The sequence below is a fragment of the Pagrus pagrus genome (assembly GCF_965226575.1).
Source record: "Pagrus pagrus genome assembly, chromosome: 20".
In the NCBI taxonomy this organism is placed as follows: Eukaryota; Metazoa; Chordata; class Actinopteri; order Spariformes; family Sparidae; genus Pagrus; species Pagrus pagrus.
In genome coordinates this window covers 6,350,623-6,377,114 of record NC_140207.1, presented here as the reverse complement: position 1 = coordinate 6,377,114, position 26,492 = coordinate 6,350,623, and the positions used below count along the sequence as shown (strand labels likewise).

The window sequence follows — 26,492 nt, the reverse complement described above, 5'->3', positions numbered from 1 at the left end:
ACTAGTCAGGGGGTGAGTGTGTGAAGAGCATGACGCACTCCATTTATCTGCATAGCTAATTACTTCAGGCAATTCATAGTCCTTCACAAGTTACGTAGAGCTCTGTGTGTGGTTGAGAGGGGATAAATACATAGATTGCAGCCATTCAGCTGACGGTGCAAGTAAACACAGGTTTCTTTCATCCATGTCCTGCACCAAAGTTTTTCCTTTAACTTTTGAAGGGAACTTCATGTAAAAGGGTTTTTAACCACGTGTGTATGAGCAGTATTTGTTTTTGATCGACTCTTATGTAACAGGGTGTTATCAGAACATATCTTAACTCGCAGTGTTCGTGTGGGCTTTGAGGTCTTGGCAGGAAACCACATTATTTCCTGTCAGAGTCAGCAGTGGAAATGAACAAGGGCGCCCCGATGAAGGAGTGATTTCATGAATGGATGGCAGAGAAGCCACCGAATGGCAGAGCCGCTCTGTTTTTGTGAGCTCCAGTCTTCTCTGATTGCCTGTGGAAGCTTCTAAAGTTCATGACTGGACTCACAGAGAGACGTCTATGACAGAAAACCAAATTCCCACAAATTGACCACAACTTCTTGATTATAGACAAGCAGCTGGTGGGAGAAGAACCACTGGGTTTGTGTCCGCTAAGAAAAGGCCAGCGTGTCAGTTAAAAAGAGGTGAATTTTAGATGATTTCTACGCAGTTTCTCATGGATTTTGGATCTAAGAAATGTAAACTTTGATTATTTTCAGAGCAAACAAGACTGTCAAGTGTCCAACAGGTATGAGTGTGAAAAAAGTTAGACTACTTGTGCTGAAACCAATAGTTGATATAACAAGTATATCAATTATCCTGCTCATCGTCATCGTCATTGTCAGTAAAGACAAAACTTGATGTCATAACTCGTCTGTCAACCATCTCAATACGCTCCAGTTCCCCTCATGACTGTCATGGAGTTACATTTCCCTGCCTGACGTCAGCGCGGTGATGTAACCCTCTGCATCTTTAAAACATGCATGTGCTTCCTGTTGTTTTGAATTCAGTAGGAGGGTGTGTGGCACTGACTCTGTGTGTGTGTGTATCCAGAGAGCACTAAGAGATCCATAACTCAGGATTGATTGGATTATATTGGCTTCAGCGTGGGGGTAGGGCACGTGTTTTTTTTAACTCGGCTTGTGTTGCAGCCGCAGCTCGTACACATGTTGCTGCATGATGTCACAGGGGTTTATTGTATAGTTCGTTTCCGAATAGCTTCACAAATCTAGAACAAGTTAGCAGGTTCTCATTTACAAACTGCATCCTGATTGTTTTATAGATTAAATAACGTTTCACTAAGCTTTCTCATCTCATTTAAAAGTAGTTTGTTATTTGGGAACATTGCCCCGCATTTAGGCGATTTGTAAGAGTGACCTGGCCTAGTTATTTTGCGAACAGTACATCACTGTTGAAGATTTGCTTGTATTAATCCCTTTTGACTTCTTAAGCATTTGTAATGTTTTGTTTTCAGAGCTAAGATGGCAAAACGGGGACTTTGATGTGTTGCACTTAGCTGAGAGAAATGTGGAGACAGCTGGGCGGTCTGGACTGACCTCTGAGAATTTGTCTTGCCCACGTCTTACATGTTTTTCCCGTCTGCGATGAAGGCAAAAACAAGGCAGTGTATTGGTTTGTGCTGCTAACAACACCCCTGAGATGCTTATTTCTTAACTTCAGTATGCGAACTAGCACTTTTTCCAGTGAATCATCCCCACTGGAGGCCTCACAAGTTAAAGCAAGCACAGAGGTGTTGTGTTGATAATGGGGAACGCTGGGCGGTTTAAGAGTTATGGGGGGCAAGCAGAGGAGAGCAGTGAGTGATCACCTCCCCAACTGGTCTGTTGATAGTGTGTTGTGGGGCCCGGGGTTGCCATGTCTGGTCACTGAGTGTGTGGCCTGTGGGACTTGGCTGACCTTTTTGACCAGACTGTGTGTGTAGCCTCCCGACCTAACACAAAGTTTGGTGTCTGTAGTATCACTCAAGTTGTCTTTACCCTTCTTCTAGTGATATCTCTTTCTCTGATTTATGCTGTTACAGTTTTCACATAAGATTTGGAGGCTTAGCATGAGGTACTAGTGCTGCTGAATGAAAGCTTTGAGCCACATGATGCTGCACCTGTGTAAATACCAGAGTTGTCACAGCGGTGTGTTGGTTGTAGACGGTCTTTTCTGACTAACGATTATTCTCATTGATGATTAATCTGTCGTTCTTTTGTCAATTAATTGATTAGTTGTTTGGCCTATAAAATGTCACTGTCATCACTGTTTTCCAAAGTCTAAAATGCTGTTGTTAAATGTTTTGTTTGAAGAAATGTGAGGATTTTTACATTTTGGTTGGAAAAACAAGTAATTTTAAAGACATCGTCTCTGGGAGTTTGTGAAGGGCATTTTGTTCCTTTTTTCTGACATTTTACAGACTAAGAGATCATACAAAAATAAATTAATCAGCAGATTCGGCTGCAAGTAATTATTTTCATTGTTGATTAATCTGTCGATTATTTTTTCCGTTAGTCGATTCGTTTTTTGGTCTGTAAAATGTCAGACAACAGTGAAAAATGCCGATCCGCGTTTCCAGAAGCCCAGAATGATTTCCTCAAAAATTTGCTGTCATAGAGCAGTAGACAAACAAGACAATACTCACATTTAAGAAGCTGAAATCAGAGAATTTAACTGATTAATCAATGATCAAAACAATTGGCGATTAAAGGTAAGGAAGGCGGTTCTGGAGAAAGATAGTTGATTGTTGAGTCTCATTTCCAGGTTGTCAAATACAAACGCTTTGGGTCGGCCTGAAATTCTAACCCAAATTGTCGGTATTTGTCAACCTGGGAATGAGACTGGGAATCATCTATCCTTCTTCAGAATCGCCTTCACTACCTTTGATTTAATGATTGAAAACTAATACATTAATTGATCAATCGTTGCAACTCTGATATTGAGCTTTTGTTGTTAGTTGACATCGTAGGGATTCCTGTATTTGCAAAAAAGCTTGAGTGACACGCAGAATTGATGGGTTATTAAAAATGTATGAATATTTTAATCCCCACCTCAGGCTACTCCCTGCTCCTAAGTGGTCGTGGCGTTTTCTCATTTGAAGTGAGCTCAGAGCATCTCGCTGATGAAGCCGCCTTCCAGCTAATGTCACAATCGCAACCATCTGGACGTCACACAGCATCAAAGGGTGGAAGGAACATAAACAATCCCAGACAAACTATTTACTGGCATCCAGTAGTTTCCTAATTCTCTCTTCGTGCATTTCCGGCATATTTTCGTCTCTCAGAAGCTTAATTTCTTTGACATCCCACGGTGACAGGAAGTCTTTAACTTGATGTTGATTTACTTTCAGTAAAAGAGCCGACTTGCGTCTTTGCTGTGCAGCGGTGGGGGCTGCGGCACTCTTTTTGCCTGGTGTCGGGGAGTCTTCCCCCTGCAAAGTAGGGTGAAGGTTTTTTTGCAGAGTAATGAAATAAATAACTCAGGCGGGATAAAGTCCCGCATTGCCGGCAAAGTGCAGCCCTCTTCTCTGCAGGCTTCACAGGATCACACGGACAACTTGAACCCTCTTGAGGTGTTAAAAGCCTCAGGTGCATTTTCTCTTTAACGAGAGACCTTTGCCTTTCTTCGGCTGTGTCCAGAAGAGCCAGAGAGAGGCGAAGAAGAGGTGAGAAAACTGTTCCTCACCGGTTGTACGTCCTGCATTGCGGCCTGATGCGTGATGAATTAGAGTGTGCCTTTGCCGCTCTGAGTCTCAGACTGCCTCAGCCTGGTACCGCCGCAGAGACGAGCACAGACAGGCACAGCCAGCTGGGAAGAGACATCACAGGAAGAGACACAGAGAGACTCAAAAAGAGGTAGATGACAAGCAAGAGTGCATTGTTTTTTAGTCATCTCCTTCACCGATCAGTCTGCTGAGTAACCATGATGATGCCTCTCCTGCACGTCGATAACCAAGTGGACTTTTTTGCTCCGGACTATCGGTGACTCTTTTCTGCTCGATCACTCTTTCAAGAAGGAGGCTGTTTTCTTAGTGCAACATCTCAGATAATCCCCTGAGTTTTTACGCAGCATGCATCATTAACATATTGCTAATGAAGCACGGCTGGGGCGATGGCCACAGCGGATAGGACGCCCGCTGAGCTCGCAGATGGGCACGGAGATGCACCCGTCGCCTTCTGCCGATGATTCCCCTCTCGCCTCCTTGCATCCTCCTCTCCGTCAAGGTGGCATCGAGGAGCGTCGCTGTCAGCAGGGCGCCGCCGGGCACAGCAGGGTTTGGTACACACAGCTGAGGGGCAGGTGTCTGGGCAGCTTGGATCTCTTCAGTGCAGCGTAAAATGGCTCATCTTAAAGTTCTTGATTGTATGATTAACAACAACTGGAGTCTGATCTGCGATCTGTACTGCGCCTGGAGCAATCAGGTCAGTGTTCTCGTTTATAGCACTGATTTGGCAAGCAGGGAATTGGCCTCTTTTCTTGTTGAATGTCCTTTTTTGGCATCTTTAGTCTTTTATTTATAATGACAGTCAAGTTTGCAATGAAGGTCCCCGCCTGAAATGGTACTGTGGATGTTGTGATTACTTCATATAGTTTACTTCATATATTTAACCACTAGGCCATTACAACGCCCCATTATTCATGATATTCCTGACTGATGTAAGGCTTAGGCGCGGCACCCATGCCATTTTGGGCACCACCCAAGCTAAATTAATGTAAAATTAAAATCAATGTGGAGAGCATCAAAATTAGGGGTGTAGTTAGTCTCTAGTGGACTTCTTTAGCAAGTTTAATCATTAAGCTTTATGGGTGTTGATTATCAATGATCTGCTTTGTTTAAAAAAACTATTTGTACACAGATATGGTGATAATAATGGTCTAAAATGATGTGAAATTTCATATTTTTTTATTGAATAGGGACGCAAAACTCACTCACGAGGGAACCCCCTGTCAAATGCAAGTATCTAAGCTTTCCACAAACCTAGAGGGAAGCTTCTTATCATATTGCAAACTGGCAGCTACTGTGTATGAAGCTTGAAACTTTCTGGCTACAGGAAAACCTCTCCAAACACCAGGCTAACCTATATAGCCCTCACAGAGGTAGCCATAAAAGTAATTGTTTTTTAGTAGCAAATTTTCTGCCCTTTCTTCTACCTGTCGATTTTGTTGACCCTTCCTCACCCTTTTTATGAGCATCCCCTCTGTCCCCTATTGCTCCCTGGAGTTCTCCAGGAAAGGCATCCCTGACATGTCATGTATTAATAGCCAGCATTCATTCAGTAGTGCAGTGTGGAACTGGAGATTGTGGAGTGCAAGGCATGCTGACCTCTGAGTGTCCCTGCTCTTGCAGACTGAGTGCCACATGCAGCCTCAGGTGGCCTGAGAGTAAACTCGATTTAAGAAAATCAGGCTTATCAAGTTATGTCTTAACAAGCGATTCTTGGACTAAAATCAACTTGAATCTTTGTTGTCATAAATGGCCTCATTCTGACATTTGGCACTCTTTCGAAACAAGTGTAACTGCATCATAAAACTAAAATTACTCATCTGATCGGCATTACCAAGTTTGGATGCGGTCTTAGATCAAAGGCTGGTTGGTAAAATCCAGTGGTGGGTGTTCATTATTAATGGGATGGGATGTTAAGTGCAAGGGTGCAAAGGTCGAAGCCTTTCTATGTTCAGAAAATGACATCTTTGCCTGTGAATCTGAGCATATGAATGTGGACGTTCTCTCTGTCAGACAGTGGTCTTTGTGGCGCTATCTTGGATGTATCCATTTGTCTCTATATGCGCAGAAGTCAACTTGGCATCCTGACTAACACTTCATATCTCTGACATGCCTTTTCGGCTTTTTCACTGGAAACTCGCACAGACAGCTCATTGTTTCGTGCATTTTTTTCCCCTCTCCCCTTTTTCATTTCGCCATGGAATGCCTGATGTGAGGAGTAAAGAAGTCTTGCCGTGTCAAGCATTGCGGCAGAGCTGCTCTCTGGTATGCCCCCTTCCCCTAATTTAATTTTAGCAGTGCTGAAAATTGTTTGCATCCCAAGCCGAACTGATAGGCCTCTGTTTCCAGAGAGCCTCTGCTGTCCGAGGCGCTGAAAACGGCCTTTGTGCGCCAGTAGCCCGGCACAGAGGCCTCATGAAATATTTACAGGCCAACACCTGGTGTGAGACGGAGAGAGAGGAGCCAGGGAATCAACAACACTGCCACCAATAACAGCAGGGCCGCAGCTCTAATAATATGTTGGTCGGCCAAAACTATTTGGTTTATCGTTTGATCTTTAGCATTCTCATGAACAATATCATTCATTTCAGTCTCAATAGCCAGTGGATGAGTAGTAGACTCGTCGATCAAAGTCAAAGAAAGTTTATTGCCAACCATTTTAATAACCAAATCATTGTTTCAGTCATCCTTCAAGCAAAAATGTCAAACATTTGTTGGTTCCAGCTACTTTAATGTAAGAATTAGCTGCTTTTCTTTGTTATTTGTGAGAGTAAATGAAGAGTCTTTGGACTCTTGGATTGACAAAAGAAGCAATTTGAAGACGTCACTTGGGGATTTTTGACACTTTACAGACTAAATGATTAATCGTAGCCCTAATAGCCATGTTTCCATCCAAATGTTTCCTAAATTTGAACCAAATTTTGTGGAAATTGGCAAATTACTAATGAATGCATTTTCATCCAATACTGTTGGGGCTGGGCAATATGTACAATATATCCCTATAGTAGTATGAGACTTTGTACCGTCTGAAATGTTGGATATCATTATATGGTGCTATGACATATGTGTTTGTGGTCTCGGTGCCTGGTTTTAAAGGCTGCATAACAGTAAAGTGATGTCATTTTCTGTTGACTGTTCTACTTGTTCTAATACTTGCCTTTACCCACTTAGTCAAAAATATTGTGATATTTGATTTTGTTGCCCAATCCCAGCATTTATGAAGTGCTTTTGAGGAGATTTTCAGAATACCAAGTTTATTCATTGTGTATCAAGGCCCGACCACCCAGCCCTTAATACCGTTTACCAATTACTAGGAGTTGTTTTGTCAAGAAAAGTGGTTGCCGCCATCAATGGATTACACTGTAAAATTATGCTTCCCTGCAACTCCCCCAACATCAATTTTAGCTGGATAAACAATAGATTTGAGACTGAGAAGGGCGGCATACGAAAGCCACATTATTTCAGAGTGCCCATTATCATTATGGAGGATGTTGGATGTTTACATTCATACATAGCATCAGTCCATCCCTGGTTGTTGTGTGTCTGTTGTCTTTTGGATATGTCTGAGTGTCCCCACTCTGTTCTGAAGAGTAGTTTTAACACGGCACTGGGGGGTTAAACAAGAGAGACTCTATGTGTCAGAGGGCGTACTGTCACGACCCTACTCTGTCAAAAACCTCAAAGAGCAACCAGGATTAATAATTCATAGATGAGGAAACCAATTATACAGGACTTTGCTCGCATCTGGGTGGGGGGGACCCCGGGGACTCTAATTGGCCCACCTGCTCTCTGTCTCTGAAGGGTTGTCGGGTTGAGGTGGCTGGCTGGAGGACGGTGTGCATGTCCTCTCTTTGTTTAGACGCCCCTGGCTCTGAGCTTTTAGTGTGGGGGGATGGACCCGTCAATGGAAGCCACCTCAACTGACATCTCTGTAGTGACGGACCACACCCAACACGTCAGGAGGAGCTTCACATGTGCTCTCCAGTGCTTCTCAAATGAAAGGATTGGCTGCTTTTCAATGTCTTATCATCATTTACCCAAATAATTTTTAGTGCTGGACTTTAGTCAAACTGAACAAGACATTTCTAGATGTCAAATTGGACTCTAGGAGTATTGATAAGCATTCTTTCCTCTATTTTCTGACTATCTTTAGTGTAAACGATAAATGGTTTAATCAATATAGTAAGAAGAAATGTCAATAATTGTTAGTTGCAATACTGATTGTTTCATTTAGAACATGCCACACAGTTGTGACCTACCCAACAGCCCAAAACCCAAAGGTATTTTGCTGACATTGATGTTAGTTTTCTGTCAATGTACAAATAAATTAATAGACTGAATGTTTCAGACCCATCCTCCATCTAAGTTTCAAGGAAATCCGTTCAGTAGTTTTTGTGTAATCCTGTTGATAATCCAACCAACCAACAAACAAACAGACACTGGTGAAAACATAACATCTTCGGCGGAGGTAAAAATTCTAAAGGTGGGTTCGTTGGAGACAAAACTAGAGTTAAAACTATTGTTTGTTTAATCAGGAGAGAGAAAATAAGTCTGCAGCAATTATAATTAATAGTGAAAGTATTTTTTCTGAGCAAAAAATGCCAAAATATTCCCTGGTCTCAGCTTCTCATATGCCAAATTTTCTGTTTTCAATAGATTTTTATGATAGTAAGTTGGATACCTTTTGGTTTTTGACGCTGGAAAAACTCTTTGTATTGACTGAATATAAGTGATTACAACAGAAAATAAGCTGCAAATTACTCAATAAATAAAATAAGTGTTTGTTGCACCCCTAAGCAAAACCAGACTATCGTTCACCAACATATACTAGAAATACACCAGACAAGAAAGCCACCTCTGGGCTCTTTGTACTCTTGTAGCGAACCCTTCTTTGGGACGGTGATTTGGGCCTCTGATGTGCATCAGCCCCACTTTTGTCTGGTCTCCCTCTTGTCTGTCTGTCCCTTTCTCCCCTCTCTCCTTCCATCTCCATTTCTCCTTTGTGGGGAGGAATTCCAGGCTGTTTGCCCACACAATTGCCCGTCCATTAGCATATGAAAGCAGCCGAGGGGCAGTGAGTGAGGCGGGAAAAAGGGAGGGAAGGAGAGTCATAAAACTTCCAAATCAGTCCCGAGCAGACACCAGAACTTTAATCAGCCTCATGTTCGCACTTGTGCCTACAGTATGTGGCACATTTTTACCACAGAGACCTTATTTTTACCTTAATGCTAAAAGAACAGAGTTAGTCGGCTCTTTCTGTTTCTGTCCTTTGTTTTTTTTTGGTTTTGCACTTTCAGCATGTCAATGATAACAGACAAGCTTATCTTTTTAAGCCCCCGGTATCGACTCAAGATGTCCAAATCTTGATGGTGACTTTGACTGCTCCTTATAAACCTCTCTCAGGCATAAAATCAATCAATCCTAAAGGATGTGCTTCGCTCTCTTGAGATCTTAATGCGGCCCCGAATGATGCAATGTCCACATGGCGTTGTGACGTGGTTAAATCTGGAAATGCAGCATGTGTTTGAGTGTTTTCTCGTTTGCATTAATGTCATCGTTTGGGAAGAGGTGGGACTAACCTGCTTTCTCTGCAGAGTCTCAGCACGATGCATTATGTAGTTTTGGGGAAGATATTTTAATCAGAAGAGAAAGATCTTCCCTCTAAATTAACAAACTCTCTTTGTTTTCATGACTGAATAAACAAACTGACCTTAAAGGACAACACAATTTCATACTGTTTTACTTTGTTTATATTTGGCGGACCCTGCCACCTTTCTAGCTTCAAACAGGGTTCTGGGGATGTTACTTTCCTCTGACAACAGCTTGATTATTCAGTTATGAAAAAGATAAATATTTATAAGTTGTCTAAAAACAATTCAGAAATACATAATTTCCTAGCTTTTATCTGGAGAGAGATGGAGGGCCAAAACAGAGAGGAAAAGGTGCATTTTGATTGTGGACAGACTGTAAATCTTGTGCTGTGTCAGTGAGTTTGGATGTACTGAGGCATTAAACTATGAGGTAATACCTCCCACTGAGACAGGTTAATGTTTACACACAGAGGGCAGATTTATGTCAAGATACCTGAACCTCTGACATGCACCTCCAAGCACTTTGGCGGGATCTTGTTACAAGCAGCAATCAGCAGGAGGCATACGTTTTGATTTAGTTAATTTGTAGTCTACAGTGATGTCACTTTCGGAGTGCAAAAAAAATGTATAAAAATTGTGGGATTTCCAGTGATTGTGCTGGGCACCTTTTGATGAATCAGCTTGTGGTTTTTTCCTCGACTTCAAAACCAGGTCACATTTGATCCACCAGCACCAAGAAATGTAAGATAATCCCTCCTGTGGCTACTATTGCTTTGTCATTGTCACTCCATATGCAGCTGCAGAGCGCAGGGTTTTCTTCACCGTACTCCCAGGACTAGTCTGCCTGTGGTCGTAAATTTGAGCCGAGTTTCTAGTGAAGAGAACGCTGACTCACCTCACGCTGCCACAGTAACCCCTCACTCCCCCTCCCCGTAGATGCACATAATCCCTGTGACATACAGTATGTGCATGAGCTGCAGTAAACGTACAATAATGCTGTTTTTATGTATATGAAAGAATTACAGACAACAAGCTGGAGAGAAATTCTCGAGAGGCTTGGCTCGGCAAAACCGAGAAGCGCCTCGTCCTTGGAGTGTGTAACCTTGGCGAGGCAGAAAAAGAAGCCTTTCATCTATAATATTTCACTACGCTCTCGGAGCGAGAGAAAAGAAAAAGGAGACAGTGAGAGAGAGAGAAGACAGCTGAGGATGTGAATACGAAGTAGCTGGATGCTGCCGAGTCTCCTTGGCGCGGCTGATGAAAAACCACCTTCGAAAAGATGCAGCGCTCTTTGGTGCAATGCAGACAGGGCTGGGAGGAGCCTCGCCTGCCAGCGGGTGGAGCTGTATGTGCTCGGGAGCACGCGTGACTATGTTTGTTAGAAGGTGTTGTTTTGTTTTCATCTATAAGTGTTTACACATTGGCTCTCTTGCCCAACCCCCCCGGCCTCTCTCTCTCTCTCTCTCTCTCTCTCTCTCTCTCTCTCTCTCTCTCTCGGGGTGAGGTAGTAAATATCACCGGCACGCTGGAAGAGAAGAGGGGTTGCTATGGTGATTTTTTTTTTTTTTTTCTTTTTCTTTTTTGCATGTGTTTGTTTTCTCAGCGCTTGAGTGCCAGAGCCACTGCCACTGTACTGCACGGTGCATCTCAACTCGATCAACCTAGTAAGAGGAGTTACGTCATGCAAAGACAGAGGGTGGAGCGGGGGGGCGGGATGAATAATCCCTCTGCAGAGCCCTGACAGAGAATCTATAGATCACTGGTGTGTGTCGGTCACCCTCTCCATACTCTAACCCTCTGTAAGGCTCGTCCTCAACAATCTCATTTAGCTGAGATGTATGGATCAATACGTTTATGAGAATAGTCTTCCTGGAGTGTGTTTTTTAAAGTCTGAATGCTAAAAAACTTCACCATGTTCTTCTCCTGTGCATATTTTCCTGTTTTCCTCACACAGCCTGGAGGCATCCCTGTAAAAGTGGTGTTAATTGGCTGCCTGCTCAGCGCCAGAGCACGCGATTGGCCAAGAAGCACAGGCTTCCCAGACGGCGATAACGATGCCCTCTGTCCTGTCCCGTGTCAGCCAGTGTGCACACGCCGCTTTGTTCTGATGCTGATGAGACGACGCCACATTAGCATTCAGAGCACCTCCAACACCTATGGCCCTCTGACAGCGTGACAGAGATAGGCTGAGCCCTGATTTGTTAATCAACGGTGATGAATTGCGAGCAAAACCAATCTGACAGAGGTCACCCGAAGAAGATGGAGCCAAATTTGCTATTTTTGCAGAACTGTATACCTCGACACCCGCCCTTGGAAATCTATTCCGCTGCCATTGTCTGTCTTTATAACACAAATGACATCCATCTGTTTCTCCCTCGCTGTTTTCCTTTGGCTTTTATTTTTTAAAGGGGCCTGTGCGTGCATGCCAGAGAGAATGGCTCACTAGTTGACTGAGTGTTTACTGTGGTGATGGAGAATGCAGTGGACACTCCCTCTCTGTTGTATGGGGCCCAGGAATGATTAGATAGAAATAGTTTGATACAGGCAGACAAAAGACAGAGAGAAGGTGAAAGAGACACAAGACTAAAGATTGAGGTGTGAGATGTGAGGTGCAGTGTGAAGGGGCGACAATAAAGGACAGGAGATGGAGGGAAAAAGGAAGAGATGAGAAGTATGAGGTTTTTATTGTTTCCAGCTGGGCCTGGGTGTGGTCATCATGGCCCGGAGACCTGCTGTGTTCAGCTCTGCTCCGAGTCCTCCTTCACAGTCTCTGACCCATCTGCCAAATGGCTTCTCTGTGTGTTGTTTTGGGTCTGCATATGGTCCTGCACGTGTTCAACTTAATGGTGATTTAATGGTACTAATATTATTTTTTGTTATTTCACGTTGAATTATTTACATATCAGCGGGTTTCTGTTAACGGCAGAGTTAGGCTGCAGGATACACATCAGCTGCTGCGGGAATCAAACTGGTGCCATTTCCATTACAGGATAATCTGTTCAAATAGAAGGAAACCCAGCAAGTGTTTCCAGGCTGTAAATCGAATTGGACACTGCTCATTTTTTTGTTTTGTTTGCTGTGACTACAGTCAGTGTTTGACATATTTTATTCTCTGTTGAGGTTCAGCTAAGGTAGTGACAGGGGTGTAACTTCAGCACTTCCTGTCTAGGCTGGCATAAATCCACAGCGTCATCAGCGTCTTCTCTTTCTGTGACTTAGAGACACTTTGCATTTCAAAGAGTTACATCACAGGGAAAAAACCTGCTTCATTTCAGTTTCCCGAAACGCAACAAACACCTGCAAATTGATCAGTACTTAAAACTTAATTTGTATGGAGACATTCCCTGTTGTTGTGTTTCGCCACGTATTGAATATAATTGGAGACAGTGTACAAAGGGGATGGAAAAAGCAACAAAGACGTCAGGAACAGCCAAACATCCAAACAGTTACGGGAAGAAAACATGCCGCCAGATGGACTGTGAAAAGGCTCCATTAGAGAAAACGTCAGTTAACATGACTTTAGCTGCCTTTTATTAGCCAAACTACATTTTAAAGCATGGATTTAATTACATAACATGATGCCACACTAAAAGTAGTTGCTTTTGTGATCGCATTGATGGATAGAGTGTGACAAAAGGGTCAGTTATTTGCTCCTTCAGGATTTAATTTTGACTTGTATTAAGTGTCTCTGACAGACGTAGCCACAGCGCTTATAAAAAGGCCGCTTTAAAACCAAAGTATTCGCCCTTCGCCGCACAATCATCCCCTGGCAGCCTTTTGGTGCAGTCCTCGGTCGTGTGGTTTTTCCTCTTCTCTCATCGCTTCATTATTCAATTAAGCAGTAAAACACATGTTAAGCTTAACATCAACCGCACGGAGGATCCCCTATTGGGAAGAGAGCAGTAAAGATCAACCGTGGGCCCTTGTATCATGCTCCATCAGCAGCGATGAGACTCTCAGCCTGGTTTCCATTTGGACCTCCGGTGGACGAGGTTGATGCCGCGCGACGGGTGCATCTTGTAAATACCTTCTGGTTTGGAGGGTGCAAAGAGCCAGGTTGCCAGGTCTTGGGGGGGAAAGAAGCGGCAGATGGATGGGGAGAAATCCAGGAAGTGACATTTTAGCCTAAGTGGGGGAGACATTTAGTTTCTACTAGTTGTAGAGGTTGATGGCTACGATCCTAAGCACTCCACTGTATTGGCCTTTGTGTGTGTTTGTGTAGAGGCTAATGGGGTCAGGAAACAGTAGGGTATAGAGCTGTGATTCAGGTGCAGAGATGCTCCCATGAAGTCCCAGTGGGGGCATCCATCAACCGAGCTCCAGGGCTTTTTCTTCTCTGATTTGATTGATTGCTAATGACTGGCACTAATGGACATGTGGCTGTATGCACACATGTGATACAATACCCACAAAAGGATGCATGCACAGAGTACCACATACACATTGTGGAAATTCACACACCTCTTAGACACACTTATTCTGGGCCTTTCCACAGTCTCAACATTCCTCTGGCCGTATCTCACCGAAGGCCCCAACTGCTTTTAATCAGTCGGGTCACGAGGCACTCCAGATGGGCCTCAGCGTTGGGTGGGACTGCCGGGGACGTGGTGGAGAAGAAGGGGAGGGGGGGGGGCTCAAGCTCGTAATAGTCAACATATTTGTGCCCCCCTCTCCTCTATCCTTAACATCCCCTCCCGTCCTGTATTGCGTCACCCTCCTCAGAGACCCGTGCTGGACAGCTTGAGCTACACTGGCCCTGCCATATTCAGCGCATGCATTTCTAAGGCTCCTACTTTTCCAGCGTTTTTACTAGCTAACATTTTCCATCGTCAGACTGCATGCTCCGAGTGTTTTGAAAAGAGCACTGTGTGCTTTTGGAGAGCATCACCGCAGGATGTGCTTTTACAGTCTGAGGAAAGCTGTAGGTGTACATTGCAATTTAGTATTTCTTTTCCTGGGATGTCTGTAATAGTGAGTTCACCGAGTACAGAATGTCTTGATCTTGCGCATGTGGCCCATAAGACAAAATATGTGCAGAATGTGCATAGAGTAGCTTAGCCCAGTATGTGTCAGCCTAATCAGAGTAGGAATAACACTTTGTGGATGTACCAGCATCGTTTTGGGTCAGCATCCCACACGTCCTATTGAGTTAAGATTGGGAAAGAAAAGGAAGTTGGAGAAAATGAAGAGGTCAAAGAGTCCTGAGTCCAAATGTTTATCAGTCCAAAGCTAGATCGTGATGGCAAGAACTCTGTTGGCAGGTGTAACATTCACTTTCTTTCTTGCATAGCAGCCAACGCACATAAACACGCAGAGTAATTTCATCTCTTCAGTTGTTAAATGACCACAATAGCTGGTCTTTGTCAGGATGTCATTATACAGTCTCGTGCTTTGATTCGCTCCGTGTTCAGTCTTGCTTTGACAGTGTTTATGACCGTTACCTGGATACCGTAGTACTAATCTCCCCTTTCCTCTCTCCCCTCGTCACCTCTCCCACTGACTGCTGAAGTCTCTCGTTACAGGGGCTGACGTCGCCTCATTCGGAGCACAGGCCTGTTGGGTTAATACTCACAGGGCGCACACCCTGGGTGAAGGTCACAACACATCCGCACTACAGGAAACGTCTGGGATAGTCTCGCATATTTTGAGTGGAATGGGATCTAACATAGCGCTGAGTAGTTCCTCAAAGCTCATCCCCAGCAGAGAGGTTCCTGTCCCCACACTGAGAATGTGGTGTGGTGCCAAAATGTTACACGACGAGCTACCCCATGGTGCTCGATTGGCAGGCAGAGCAAGAGGAGAGAAAGAAGTGGGTACAAGAACAAGGGTAGGATTTGCCAGTTTTTGGGAAAAGAGCAAACTTCTGTTATCTTGGCTATGGTCAAATAGTCAAAAAGATTACGTCCAATTTCTATTTCTAAACACTCTTCCTACAGAGCAACAAAGATGGACGGATCAACCAAAGTTCGTGTCTTGTTTATTCAGTCTCAATTTTAAAACCATGAGCACAATTGTGCCCTAACCTTATCTTATCAGTGATACCAGGGCAACCAGTGTATTAATGTGCTTTTGAATGGGCGATGCCGACTTGTATTTCAAAGCACTTTGAGTGGTTGTTAAGACTCGAAAAGCGCTGTATAAGCACAGTCCATTACCATTTAGTCCAACAATGGCATAGATGTCAGGGTTGAAAAAATCAAACTCATGACGCCCCTTGAATGTCTTCACCACAATGAAAGCCTCATGCAGCAGAGCAGGGATACAGAGTGACTTCTGCCACCATGGTCGAACGTTCCTGTCAATGGCATTGACTGAGTGAGGTTTGCTCAGTTTAGCAGCTGATCTCAGCTCTTCTAAAAGGATTAGAGTGGTTGCACCTATGAGGTAGACTCAGGGCGTCCATTGATGATTGCTACTGTAGCTTTAATACTGCCAAGCTGTCCTGCACTTACCTGTACGCTTGCCCAGGTGCTCAATTTGCGAATTTAGACTGGCAAAGTGCTAAACTAATGAGCTGTGGATTTAGCTAACCCCTTGCTACTCTCTCTCACTGTCTCTCCTTACACTTTCCCCTTGCTAGCCATTTAATCATGACTTGTTGCCCTGTCAACAACCCCCAACACTCTTACTGGTGCCACTTGGCAGGTCGATGGCCACTTCAAAGACGATCCATGTACTCTTGATAGGATTTGATTGCTCCAACTACTGTTCCTCTCTGGTATCGCTGCCTTCTCCCTGGCAGGGGACTCAGACAGGTTAAAAGCAGGAAGCTCTTTACTGTGATGTAATAGTACTTTTTATGGGAGGATACATTTATAGCCAGCAAGAAAGAAACTCCTGCTGTTTGAAGTCCTGGATAGATGAGATGAGTCTTCAAAGTCATTGAAGGCCAGACATAATATTAAAAAAACACATTTGTGGTTTGAGTGTGTTACAGATTTATAGCCTGCAGTATTTCTTTTTCAAGTAGTAGCATAATTGCTGCAGTTATCTGAAATAAAAGGTGTGTTTGCTGAGCCTGCAGACTCGCACGCACCCACCTGGTCTGACTCAGTGCAACATTACATAAAGAGGCTTCATCTGTTCAAGTCTCCATTAAGGCAAAGTGTCTTGTCTGGTGTTACTCACATGTAACCCTTCACCTTTAGCCCTAACCTTGAAACCTAATTCCATTTTACTTGCCAGTGAAAGCTCAGTGTGTGTGTGTGTGTGTGTGTGTGTGTGTGTGTGTGTGTGTGTGTGTGTGTGTGTGTGTGTGTGTGTGTCTGTGTGTGTCTGTGTGTCTGTGTGTGTCTGTGTGTGTGCTCTCGTACCTCTGTTTTCTGTTTGTGGCTGCTATGCAGTAGAAAACATCCACTCTCCCGCCAACAGATTAGAAACAGATTTAATGCTTAATCAGTTGCTCTAGCTCAGCCCCATCACCATCATTGACTTCTTCTCCTACACGACACACACACACACACACACTCTCACACACACTCCCGCCCCTCCTCCCACCCACACGAGCAAGTGGCAGTCGGTGGAGTTTGCGGGTGAAGCCATCTGGCCCTCAATCTGGGCTCGCAGTGCCACCAGCAGCCCTTTCTCTTTTCCCTCTTACAGTAACACTTAAGCTCGACACATAAGCCACATCCCCGCGCAAACAATCGCTGCTGAGTCACAGTTCCGGACACCTTTTGTCCAACTGGTGCATGTGATCACTCAGTGTGTATTGTTAGAGAGTGTTAGGTCTAGGTCCTCGGTTTGTTTGTGTTTGATAGTAGCTGTTTCTTGTGGGGACAGATTGTGTTTATTTGTATTTATTATACATTGTGGATATGGACTGCACATTTGGGGTGTCTGTAAAGCATCGCAGATTGTGTCTCAGCAGTCAGCAGGAAGTGTTTATCATGTCTCCTTTAAAAGGCATGTCAGTGTTGTAAGCTTTCTTGTTTTTTAACAGTAACTGCAACCAGCAGTCCGAAGCCTGCAGATATTTTTGTCCAGTGGAAGTATAAATTTCGTTTGTCTGCGTTCTCGGATTGTGTCTCACGTAGGCGTGAAGTGTTTATCTTGTCTCCTTTAAATGGCATGTCAGAGTGGTTGACTATGGTGTTTTTTTGCATAGTGTTTGATCTGTGGAAACAAATCTGTATGCAGCTGGATGTAAATTCCTAAAGCAGACAGAAAGGTGTAACCAATATGACACATATCATTGGGAGAAGACATGGCAGTGTGTGTTTATTCCTCACCTCCTACATGATCGGTTGACACAGCCTCATAAATTGTTCATATTTGTACATGTTTGCATGACCTCCGAGTCGTTTCAGAGTCTCAAATCAAATACATTTTATTCATATAGCCCAAAATCACAATCCCGTTGCCTCAGCGGGCTTTACAATCTGTACAGTGAACGACATCCTGAGCAAATATGCTCAAACGTTCACAACAGCATGACAACTTTCTCATTAATTTCACATGAGTTCTGGGAGATGAGGCATGACAGAAATTGCCTGGTCTAGACACGTCTGTGACTTGGCGACAGGAGAGTCAAACACATTTTGTAAACAAGCAAGTTAAGTCTCTTATGCTACGGTACGCCGTATCAAAGGCAAGAGCTTAGATCATCCCATTATACTGCTGTTTAATGTTTGGCTGCCCTTGATGTCAGACACCTACCTGATGTAACTGTACCCAACAGTCTGAGCTGGTTGAGACATTTATATACACTCAACTATACACTATGCCATATCGTATGGACCACAATGTTTTGAATATCATCCATTGTTCCTTGGGAAGGAACACCCATAATGACATTTTTAAATCATTCAATATAAATGACTTACAGCGATTTTGTAAGTAAGAGTTTAGAGTTTTTAAGGACTTGGTTTCCTATTTTCGTGGTGACTGTATCCAAACTGATACATTTATAGAAGAAAATGTCTAAAGCCCGACTGCCTACTAATGACAAGCATGCCAAGATGAGCCCTTAATGCACAATGATGTTTTTTTGACCCTTTAGAGGTCAAGTGAAGGGTGTGTTTGACGAGAAAACTAATCAGTAAAGAAATACCACTAACTCCTCTTCTTAAGTGTTCCCGAAAAGGGTTACTCATCAGTCAACTTGGACTCATTTAGCCTAGATTAAGAAAATACAGACAGACAAACAGCCCCGATTCGTCAGCCCTGCGGCTTCGGGGTCTCAGCCCCCCTGGACAAACATGGGAGGAAAACATTCCAGTGAATAATGGCTGAGCTGCTCCACGCTGCGGGGAGAGAGACGGAGAGCTAAATGGTCTTTTCTTCAGCTCATCTGGCCCAGGTCCTCATTACATAACTGGGTTTTGTTGGACAGACACACGGAGAACAGGCTTAAGAAAAGCAGGGACTGTTGTAGCTGTAAAGAGCCTCTGATGTCAGCCGTTGAAGGAGATGCTGCTTGGGTAAACAGTCAGCACTGAAAGAATGCTTTGGTCTAATTTGTCATGGACTCTTTGTTTTTAATTAAACGAGACAAGCCTTTCACTCAAGAAGTCTGTCAATACCTCACATGTGTCTGGCTGCTTGTTAACAGAACTATTCTCCACCAAGTGACGTTAGCGCTCGGCTGAAAGACGACATTCTTCTCTCCTCAGCTAATACAGGACATTACTGTTCGGTCACACCTGCCCCGCCCTGTATAAATCCCATGTCTGTCTGTATGTCTGCAGCAGGTCACATGAACCCTCTTGAACCCCGTCCTGAACGGCAGTCCTGGCTGACGTTAGCAACAGCTACGCACCGTCCAAACCATTTTTCAGCTGAGTCCATCATCTCTTGGGGCTGTCAGTATATCTGGAATCCCTTATTTCACCCCGAATCCACAGTCTAATCTCACTCACTACTCCTAACGCCCCTTTTTCTCCTGAGGACACTAACCCTTAACGTCCAGTTTTCTGTGTTTCCCAGCTTCTTAAGTCGAGTTCTTATCTCCGTCTTTGTTCCCACCCCCAGACCTGTGACTCCAGGCTCTGGTCCCAGTCACTCCACTGACTTCTGTGAGAAGCACCAGCTGACATTAGGCAGCAGCTCAGACGAGATGTACATAAACTCTCTGATTACAGTCTTGCTGATCCACAGAATTACTCTGGCCCATAAATCAGACCTGTATCCTCTCCAGATGCTGCCAAATGCGCTCAGAAGGAACGCCTTTGCCTGCAGCAGCACGAAAGCAGCTGACTGACAGGTCAATAAACTAAACTGCGATGCTATCTCTGGAATCCTGTTTGGCTTTTTTTATGCCACAAATTTTAGTTTTCTTTTTTACTGTCCGCATCACAAAGATTATTTCCATTATCAGTTAATCAGTTGGTTTATTTTTTCAATAATAATTGACTGTAAAATGTCAGAAATGTTTAAAAATATTGTCCTAGTTTCCAGGCGTCCAAGTTGGAGTGTTTAAATGTCTTATTCTTCCTGACCAACAGACCAAAATGTGAAAACAATTAGTTTACAATTACACAAAATGGATATCATATTAGAGAAGCTGCAAACATCGCTTCGGACTGAAATTAACATGTCTGCCGATATAACAGGCCGATAAGATTACACTTTAATTAAGTTTTCTTATTATATAGAGTGGAGTATGTTAATTCCACTTCATGAGAAACTTCTATGAAACTACTATGTTCTCTTCAATAATGTAGAAAAAAATATATCCATATATCGGCATCACCATCGCCAGTCAGCCAAAATGAGCTGAAAATATCGGCGTATTTGAACCAAATCCAATATCTTGCATTCCTAAATTGTTTTAGCTCTGCAGGTTTTAGTTTCTTAGCAACATTTTGGCTTATCAACTGAACTGGATCTTAACCTCATGACAGCTGTGGGTTTGCAAAGTCTTTACATCCAAACACCACCGTGGTCCATTTGATGAGACGCAACGTGATGTCACTGAGTGAGTTCCTGGGCGTGCATGTCAACGTCTTAATTGATGAAGCTTCTGCGGCTAAACCCGGAGGTTTGATGAAGTGCAGCAAAGGGCGCCTGCAGAAGAGGGGAGTTCAGAAGACACACCCATTGGCAGGAAAGTGAAGGATGAAAGGAAGTGAAGAGAGGAGGAGGAGGAGGAGGGGAGGAGAGATTCACAGTACTGTATGTGCTCCAGCTCAGACCATGTGTACACAGAGGAAAGCACCATGGTGTTTTCCAAGGACCATCATTCCTCTGTCAGACACGACAGGCATCCACAATGACTCAAGAGTCCACACTATCATGAACTCTTCCTCACTTTTTCTGTCTGTTTCTCTCATTTTATCCCTCTCTCCCTCTCGCTGGATCATAATAGCGATGTAAGCGATGACAGCTCTTGGTCAGCCCGGGGCTGGATGAATGTGTGTGTGTTGTTTAAAGGGCGTGTCCCACAGCCCTCATCAGTGTTGGCTCGAGCGCGGAGCTGCTTCTCTTCATAACCAATACCAGATCTGTCCCATACCAAATCTGTTACAGTCCACTGAATGCCTTTGCAAAAACGCAATGGCATTCTTATTGCTGATTAAAATGGTACCAGAATATATGTAGCATGGCCATAAAAGCTTGAGCACCAAAACCCCTGTGGCGTCTTTTAGGGAAATTGAGGGTCAGAAAACATGCTTGTTTGTCCAACAAACAGTCAAAAACCCAAATGTATTCTATCCATAATGATACAAAACAGATAAATGCGGTAAATCCTCACACTTGAGGAGCTGGAACAAACAAATATTGGCACTTCTACTCGTATCAAATGTCAAAGTAGTTTTTTATACATTTTCAACTGACTAATCCACTCAATATTTTAGCGCGAGAGAAAACCAGAAACAGTCACATTAAAGAGCCACAAAGTGGTGAAACAATGTTCTGTATAGACCACCCTTCCTCTGTAGAGCTGTGAGTCAACCCTCTACCATGTGGGATGAGCTCCTAATAATTACAATCAAGAAAATAGCAGCTGCTGTTTTGGCAGCAGCGTTCAACAACATGCTGTAGCTGCAGCCGCTGCACGTGAGGGAGGTAAACATGAGACTGCCAGACGTGGCGAAAGAGTCCATATCAAGATGAATATTTCATCTTCCATTACGCTGTAAAGAGTATTTTTAGAGTTTGGGAGCATCTCTTCAGTCGCTTATGAATTTTAAATGACAGTTGTGAATATTTCACCAGACGACCAGAATAGCCTCGCTGGATGCAAGAGATGACATGTTCGGTATTTCCTGGGCTGATGCAGTCAGACGTGTTTACAATTTTTTAGGTATGTTAAGGATTATTTATTTGTCTGTAGATTATATTTCAGTTGATGGAATAATTATTTTCTGTATACAATGTTAAAGCTATGAAAGAAATAAGGCAACTTCACAGAGGAAATACCATCAAAATTGCCAAATGTCTTATATTATAAACTCAGAATCAGGGGCTTCCTTGTTTTTGAGTGGTTTAAGACATAATGTGTTCCAGGTTTGATTTCGGCCGTGGACCTCTATCGCACCACCTGGGCTCTTTTCTTGTGTTACCTGTCTCTCTATACCGGCATTATATGAAATACATTCAGTATATTCTGTTTCATGCTGGTGAAAAAGCCATTAAAAGAAACAAAGCATTGCATATGCCGGCTGGAATCGCCACATTTTTGGCATTTTTGCTTGATGGTTGACTTTAACAATTAATCAGTTACTTTAATTGGTGTCAATTAAATCTCTGCCATCTGTCTACTTCATCAGTCCACTAATCCTTTCAGCACAACATTCACTCATCAGCCACCACGTTAAAAGGACTTATAGCTGAAGTGAATAACATTGGTAATTTCGTTACAATGCAATGTTCTGCAGGGAACTTTTGGGTCCTTGCATTCGAGTGGATGACACTTCAGACACACCACCGACCCAAACACTGCTACAGACCAAGTTCACCTCCTCATGGCAACGGCACTGGCCTCCCATTAATGCAAGGACCCAGACAACAACAACCTATCTGCTCAGGGTTGTTGTGGTAACGATGCAGGCGTCTGTCACTACATATGCTGTCACTACACATAGCTTTCCACAGAAGCATGAGAAATGGACGGCCATCAGTTCGCTCTCCAAACAATCTGGCTGTCAAGTCATGGAGCAGACCATTTATATCAGTGTGACTGTCCACGGCTGTTCTCTGTGTTGTCCTCCATACCGCTCTGCTAGTAGCAGTATGGACTCTGCTCAGCAGCTCTGATGTACTTCCAACTCTGGACTTGACATTGTTGTCGTGTGTTGTGCTGAGTGAAGCAAAAGAGACTGCAAATTGCAGCGTGAGTGGCCAGAGAACTGAGATGCATTTGTAGAAATCTGCATGTCAAATCACCTCCAAATGTGGTGTGGATCCCATTTGCAAAAATAGCTTTCATGTGTTTTTTTGTTTTTTTATGCCGTCCAAACCTCCTAAAATGAGCACAATCTGGAAATGCAAAAAAAAGGGTTTGAACTTACAATGTGAACATAGTCTATATGTGCTTTTTAGGTTTCGTTATGCTGAGGACGACAAAGCTTAATACTCCTGAATGAGTGCTGTTCTCTCTCCATGTGTGCTGTCACCCCCTACACTGCAGTTATGCATCCGTAGGTATGCGTCTGGAATGATTGGACCCTCCACCCTTTCGCCTCCCCCTGAGTCTACAGCAGTCCAACCTCAAACCTCAGCCAAGGGAATTCCAAGATCAACTTACACCGCTACTATATGGGCTCTTTATGAAGCGCACGTTGGCTAACGGCAGTGTCGCAGTTTCTTAAAGGAGCCTTTCAGACGGCTGGAAAACCTGAGTGATTTAGTTTACATTCAGGGCGGACGGGTTAGTCTATATGTCCTATTCTGGCATTTTTAGCAGCCGAGCGTCTTGAATCAGGTGTTTGTCTCAGTTTCTGATGGATGAAGTCTATGTGGAGTTTCCAGACATGGGTGGTTTAAGGTGTCAGATGGGTTCTGGATGGAATAGAGGTGTCTTATGTAGGGTGGATCCTGCTTTACTCACGGGTGTTTTCAGCCTCTAGGATCACTTTGTCACTTAAACCCTGCGCCTGACGTGTTAAATCTGACCCATTCATAAACACTGCTCTCACAGGTTAATCCCTGGTCACTCACGCAACACCTGCTACTGCTACTGCAGCTCAGACCGCTGCTTAACCAGGACTGGTATAAATATATTTGCTACAGGAGAGTTTGTGGCTGCTGCTGCCCTGGAAATAGAATTTAGCTGTCCGAGCGGATGAAATTGGATCTATTTTAAACATTTTAATCTTGATAAAAGATAGATACCACAGCATACATATAGGCTTACATCAGGGCTGAAAAGTCCAAAATGTTATAGGAGTGGAAGGCTAAATTGGCGGAGTGCTCTTTTAATCATTTAGTCTATAAAATGGAAAAAAGTAGTAAAATAACACTTAATTCGAATTGGGAGAATCCTGACACCACTAATAATTTATGAAGAAGTCGACCTGTGTTTTTTTCCACCCAGAATACTGTATTTTGATACGCCTATGCTACAGTAAAATCACTGTAATAATCAAAGTCAAAAATACATATTCACTGGAAACAGGGTTTTGAAGGCAGGTCAGGATTATCCATGCTGACCCTCTGTTACTGTCCTCATACGCCGGGCTCATCTGACATCACTGTGTCAGTCTGACAGCAGCATAACTGTGTCTTCATTAAAGCTTTGTGATGATCTGAGGCTCCTTCTCATCTCACGTCTTTTTAACCATGTGGTATCTCCCTGAGGGGAACTGTCTGAGTGATGAGGAGAGATGCAATAATTAAACATCGACAGAGAGAGGCTTTTTTATTCAAGAGGTGTTTGAGGTGGGGTGGGGTGAGGCTGTCATCAGAAACGTATTTGCTCCTTTTTTCGCTGTCTGAGAGCAGCTGCTGAGGAGTGAATGAGCCGGCTACTGAATGCTTGATTGGCAGAGCCATTTGTCTGGGAGTGTCAAGGGACCTCTGGAGACAATTGTCCAGATCAAGCAGTGCTCCTTCACTGGGGAGCTTGCTAATACGCCAAACTCATGCAAACACCCCCACGGGCTCTGGGCTTTTGTCTTCCCTGTTAGTTTTTGGGTGAGTGTCCAACAATCAGTCTCTCCTCTCTGCAGCCACGACTTGATTTGAAGGAAATCCCCTGTTTTTTTGTCTCTTGGAAGCTCGGTGCCGTCCTGTGTTTTCTTTTCAGCACTACACAGATGGTCTCCATAGCAAACTGTGAATTTTGATATTTGTTTTTGCCAGTGGAAGAGAAGTGATACACTGGCTCATAAATTTGTCGTGGGCATGACTCACGGGGAGTTAAACTGGTAGCTTTTGTGAGTTGTTGCGTCATGACTTATGTTTGATTTGGATGCTTCTTAAAGTGAAATGAAAGCTGGTGCCAGCTTCCTCCTCACAACAAAGGCATGCATGAGAAAAGGCAGCCATTGTATTGTTAGAGGATCTGAATATCTGAATGAGGACTTTTCTTTTGTTAAACAGGGAAAACATTGATTGATCCTTGGAGTTGGTATGTACAGTAAATATGTGTTGTCAAAGCCATTCTAGGTCCGACAACTTTGGTATATAATTAATGAACAAATATTGCATTGTTGGCTTGAGGAACAATATCTATTTACTGCCGTAATAGACATAGAAGCAGGTTAATGACTAACAGTGGCAGGTATTGTGCTCCTTACACTTTCTGTAGGTCCAATTTTCACTCACTTTTAGCTCTGTTTTTGGTCTCCTCCAACCTCTGAGGGAAATATCGAACATCTTAGCCTCTAAATGCTCAATAATGTTCATCCCGCTGGTCTCTAACTTTGTCTGTCTGCTGTTGGTGCTGACCAGGTAGTGTACAGTGGGTGTCTTTTCACTGAAAGTGATGCTAGGAGAGCAGTGGCAGTGGGGCGGGCAGCTACACAATGAGCTGAAAGTAAAGCCGAGGGGAGCTGCAGGTTCAGGTGATATAGTCATTTGATAGGTAGGCACCTTGATGTTCTGTCAAAGAACTAAAAGATTAATTGACTTAATTTTTCAGCACTTTCTAAAACATAAAACTGCGTAAAATCTTATCAGGATATGTTTTGTGTTGCTGCAACAAACCTTAAACTGTGCAAAAGGAAAAGCTCGCCATGCTGCCTCTTTCAGATTCATATTTCTTTCATAGCTTTAAGCAAGCTGTTTACAATATTCCCAACTGCAAACAGCTCCTCTCACTCACTTTCATGCTGCTCATTTATTGTCTCAGTTTCTTCCCTTCCCTCAGGAAAGAAAGTCTGGCTTTGTTTGTGTACACCCAAAACACCCTCCCCTGCTCCTGGTGTATTGGCAGAGGAGAATGCAATAAAATTACATTATAGGCCCTCATATGCAGGACCTGACGCCATGATTGCCTCCTACACTCAGATTCAGGCACTTATCTGAGCCTGAAACAAGATCAATCCGCTCCAGTATCTGCCTGATCAGCCTGCTGCCTCCCCAGGGTCGCCGATTGTGGGGTTCATACCCCTCGGTACCCCCTGAGGGCCGAATGAAGAAGGGCATTATGGGTGTGCAGTGGTGTGGGAGCAGTCTGTTCCCTGGCCCTCATTAGCCAGTCCTTTGTTACAGTAAGCCATACCTCGCGGAGCCCAGATGCAGCATGTCCAGATTAGATCTTACACCCGCCAGGAGTCCTGAAAAGCCACCCCGAAAGGAGCCTAATCCTCCGGCAAGACTTTCTCTTTTCTTCTACCCCACACAGACACACACAGCCGCAGATACATAAAGTTGGTCACACACGAGCACCGAGTGGAGACTTCAACATTACTTATTGTAGTTTTCAGAGGCCTGTCGGTGCCTTGTGTCTTTAATCCCCATCCAGAGATCCTGTCAGCTGCTTACAGACCACGGGCCCTTTTTTCTCCTTTGTTACACAAATCAGAGCTGCAGATAATCATCTAATAAATCCGAGACCCTAAGATTTGAGTGGATTAAAATGAAACGGCATCATGAAACAACCTGGCTTTCATTGTGTTGTGTTCTTCAGAAATGTAAACATCTGAAATGAGTTTCACAGCTCAGGGGACACAACTTTGGCTCTTAGGGTTTTGGATTTTAAGGATTTTTCTGGGGTGACTGAACAGAAGCTTTTCCATCTAACAGATTTGCTTCTTTAGCCT

General features: G+C 43.7%; 2 protein-coding genes across 4 annotated transcripts in view; one reads left to right on the top strand and one right to left on the bottom strand.

The window, feature by feature from the left end:
* Positions 1-26,492, bottom strand: part of thnsl1 (threonine synthase like 1) — a gene marked incomplete at its 5' end in the record, with an annotated part of 333,814 nt that overhangs the window by 29,578 nt on the left and 277,744 nt on the right. The window lies entirely within an intron of this gene.
* Positions 1-26,492, top strand: part of arhgap21a (Rho GTPase activating protein 21a) — an 87,371-nt gene that overhangs the window by 6,583 nt on the left and 54,296 nt on the right. Inside the window, exon 1 of one of the 3 annotated variants that reach the window (XM_084341159.1) lies at positions 3,838-4,448. The exons of the other annotated variants lie outside the window; for them this stretch is intronic. Coding sequence (XP_084197285.1) covers positions 4,365-4,448 — 84 coding nt within the window. The 5' untranslated portion in view covers positions 3,838-4,364. Of the gene's footprint in view, positions 1-3,837; positions 4,449-26,492 lie in introns of those variants that run through there. 3 annotated transcript variants of the gene reach the window in all.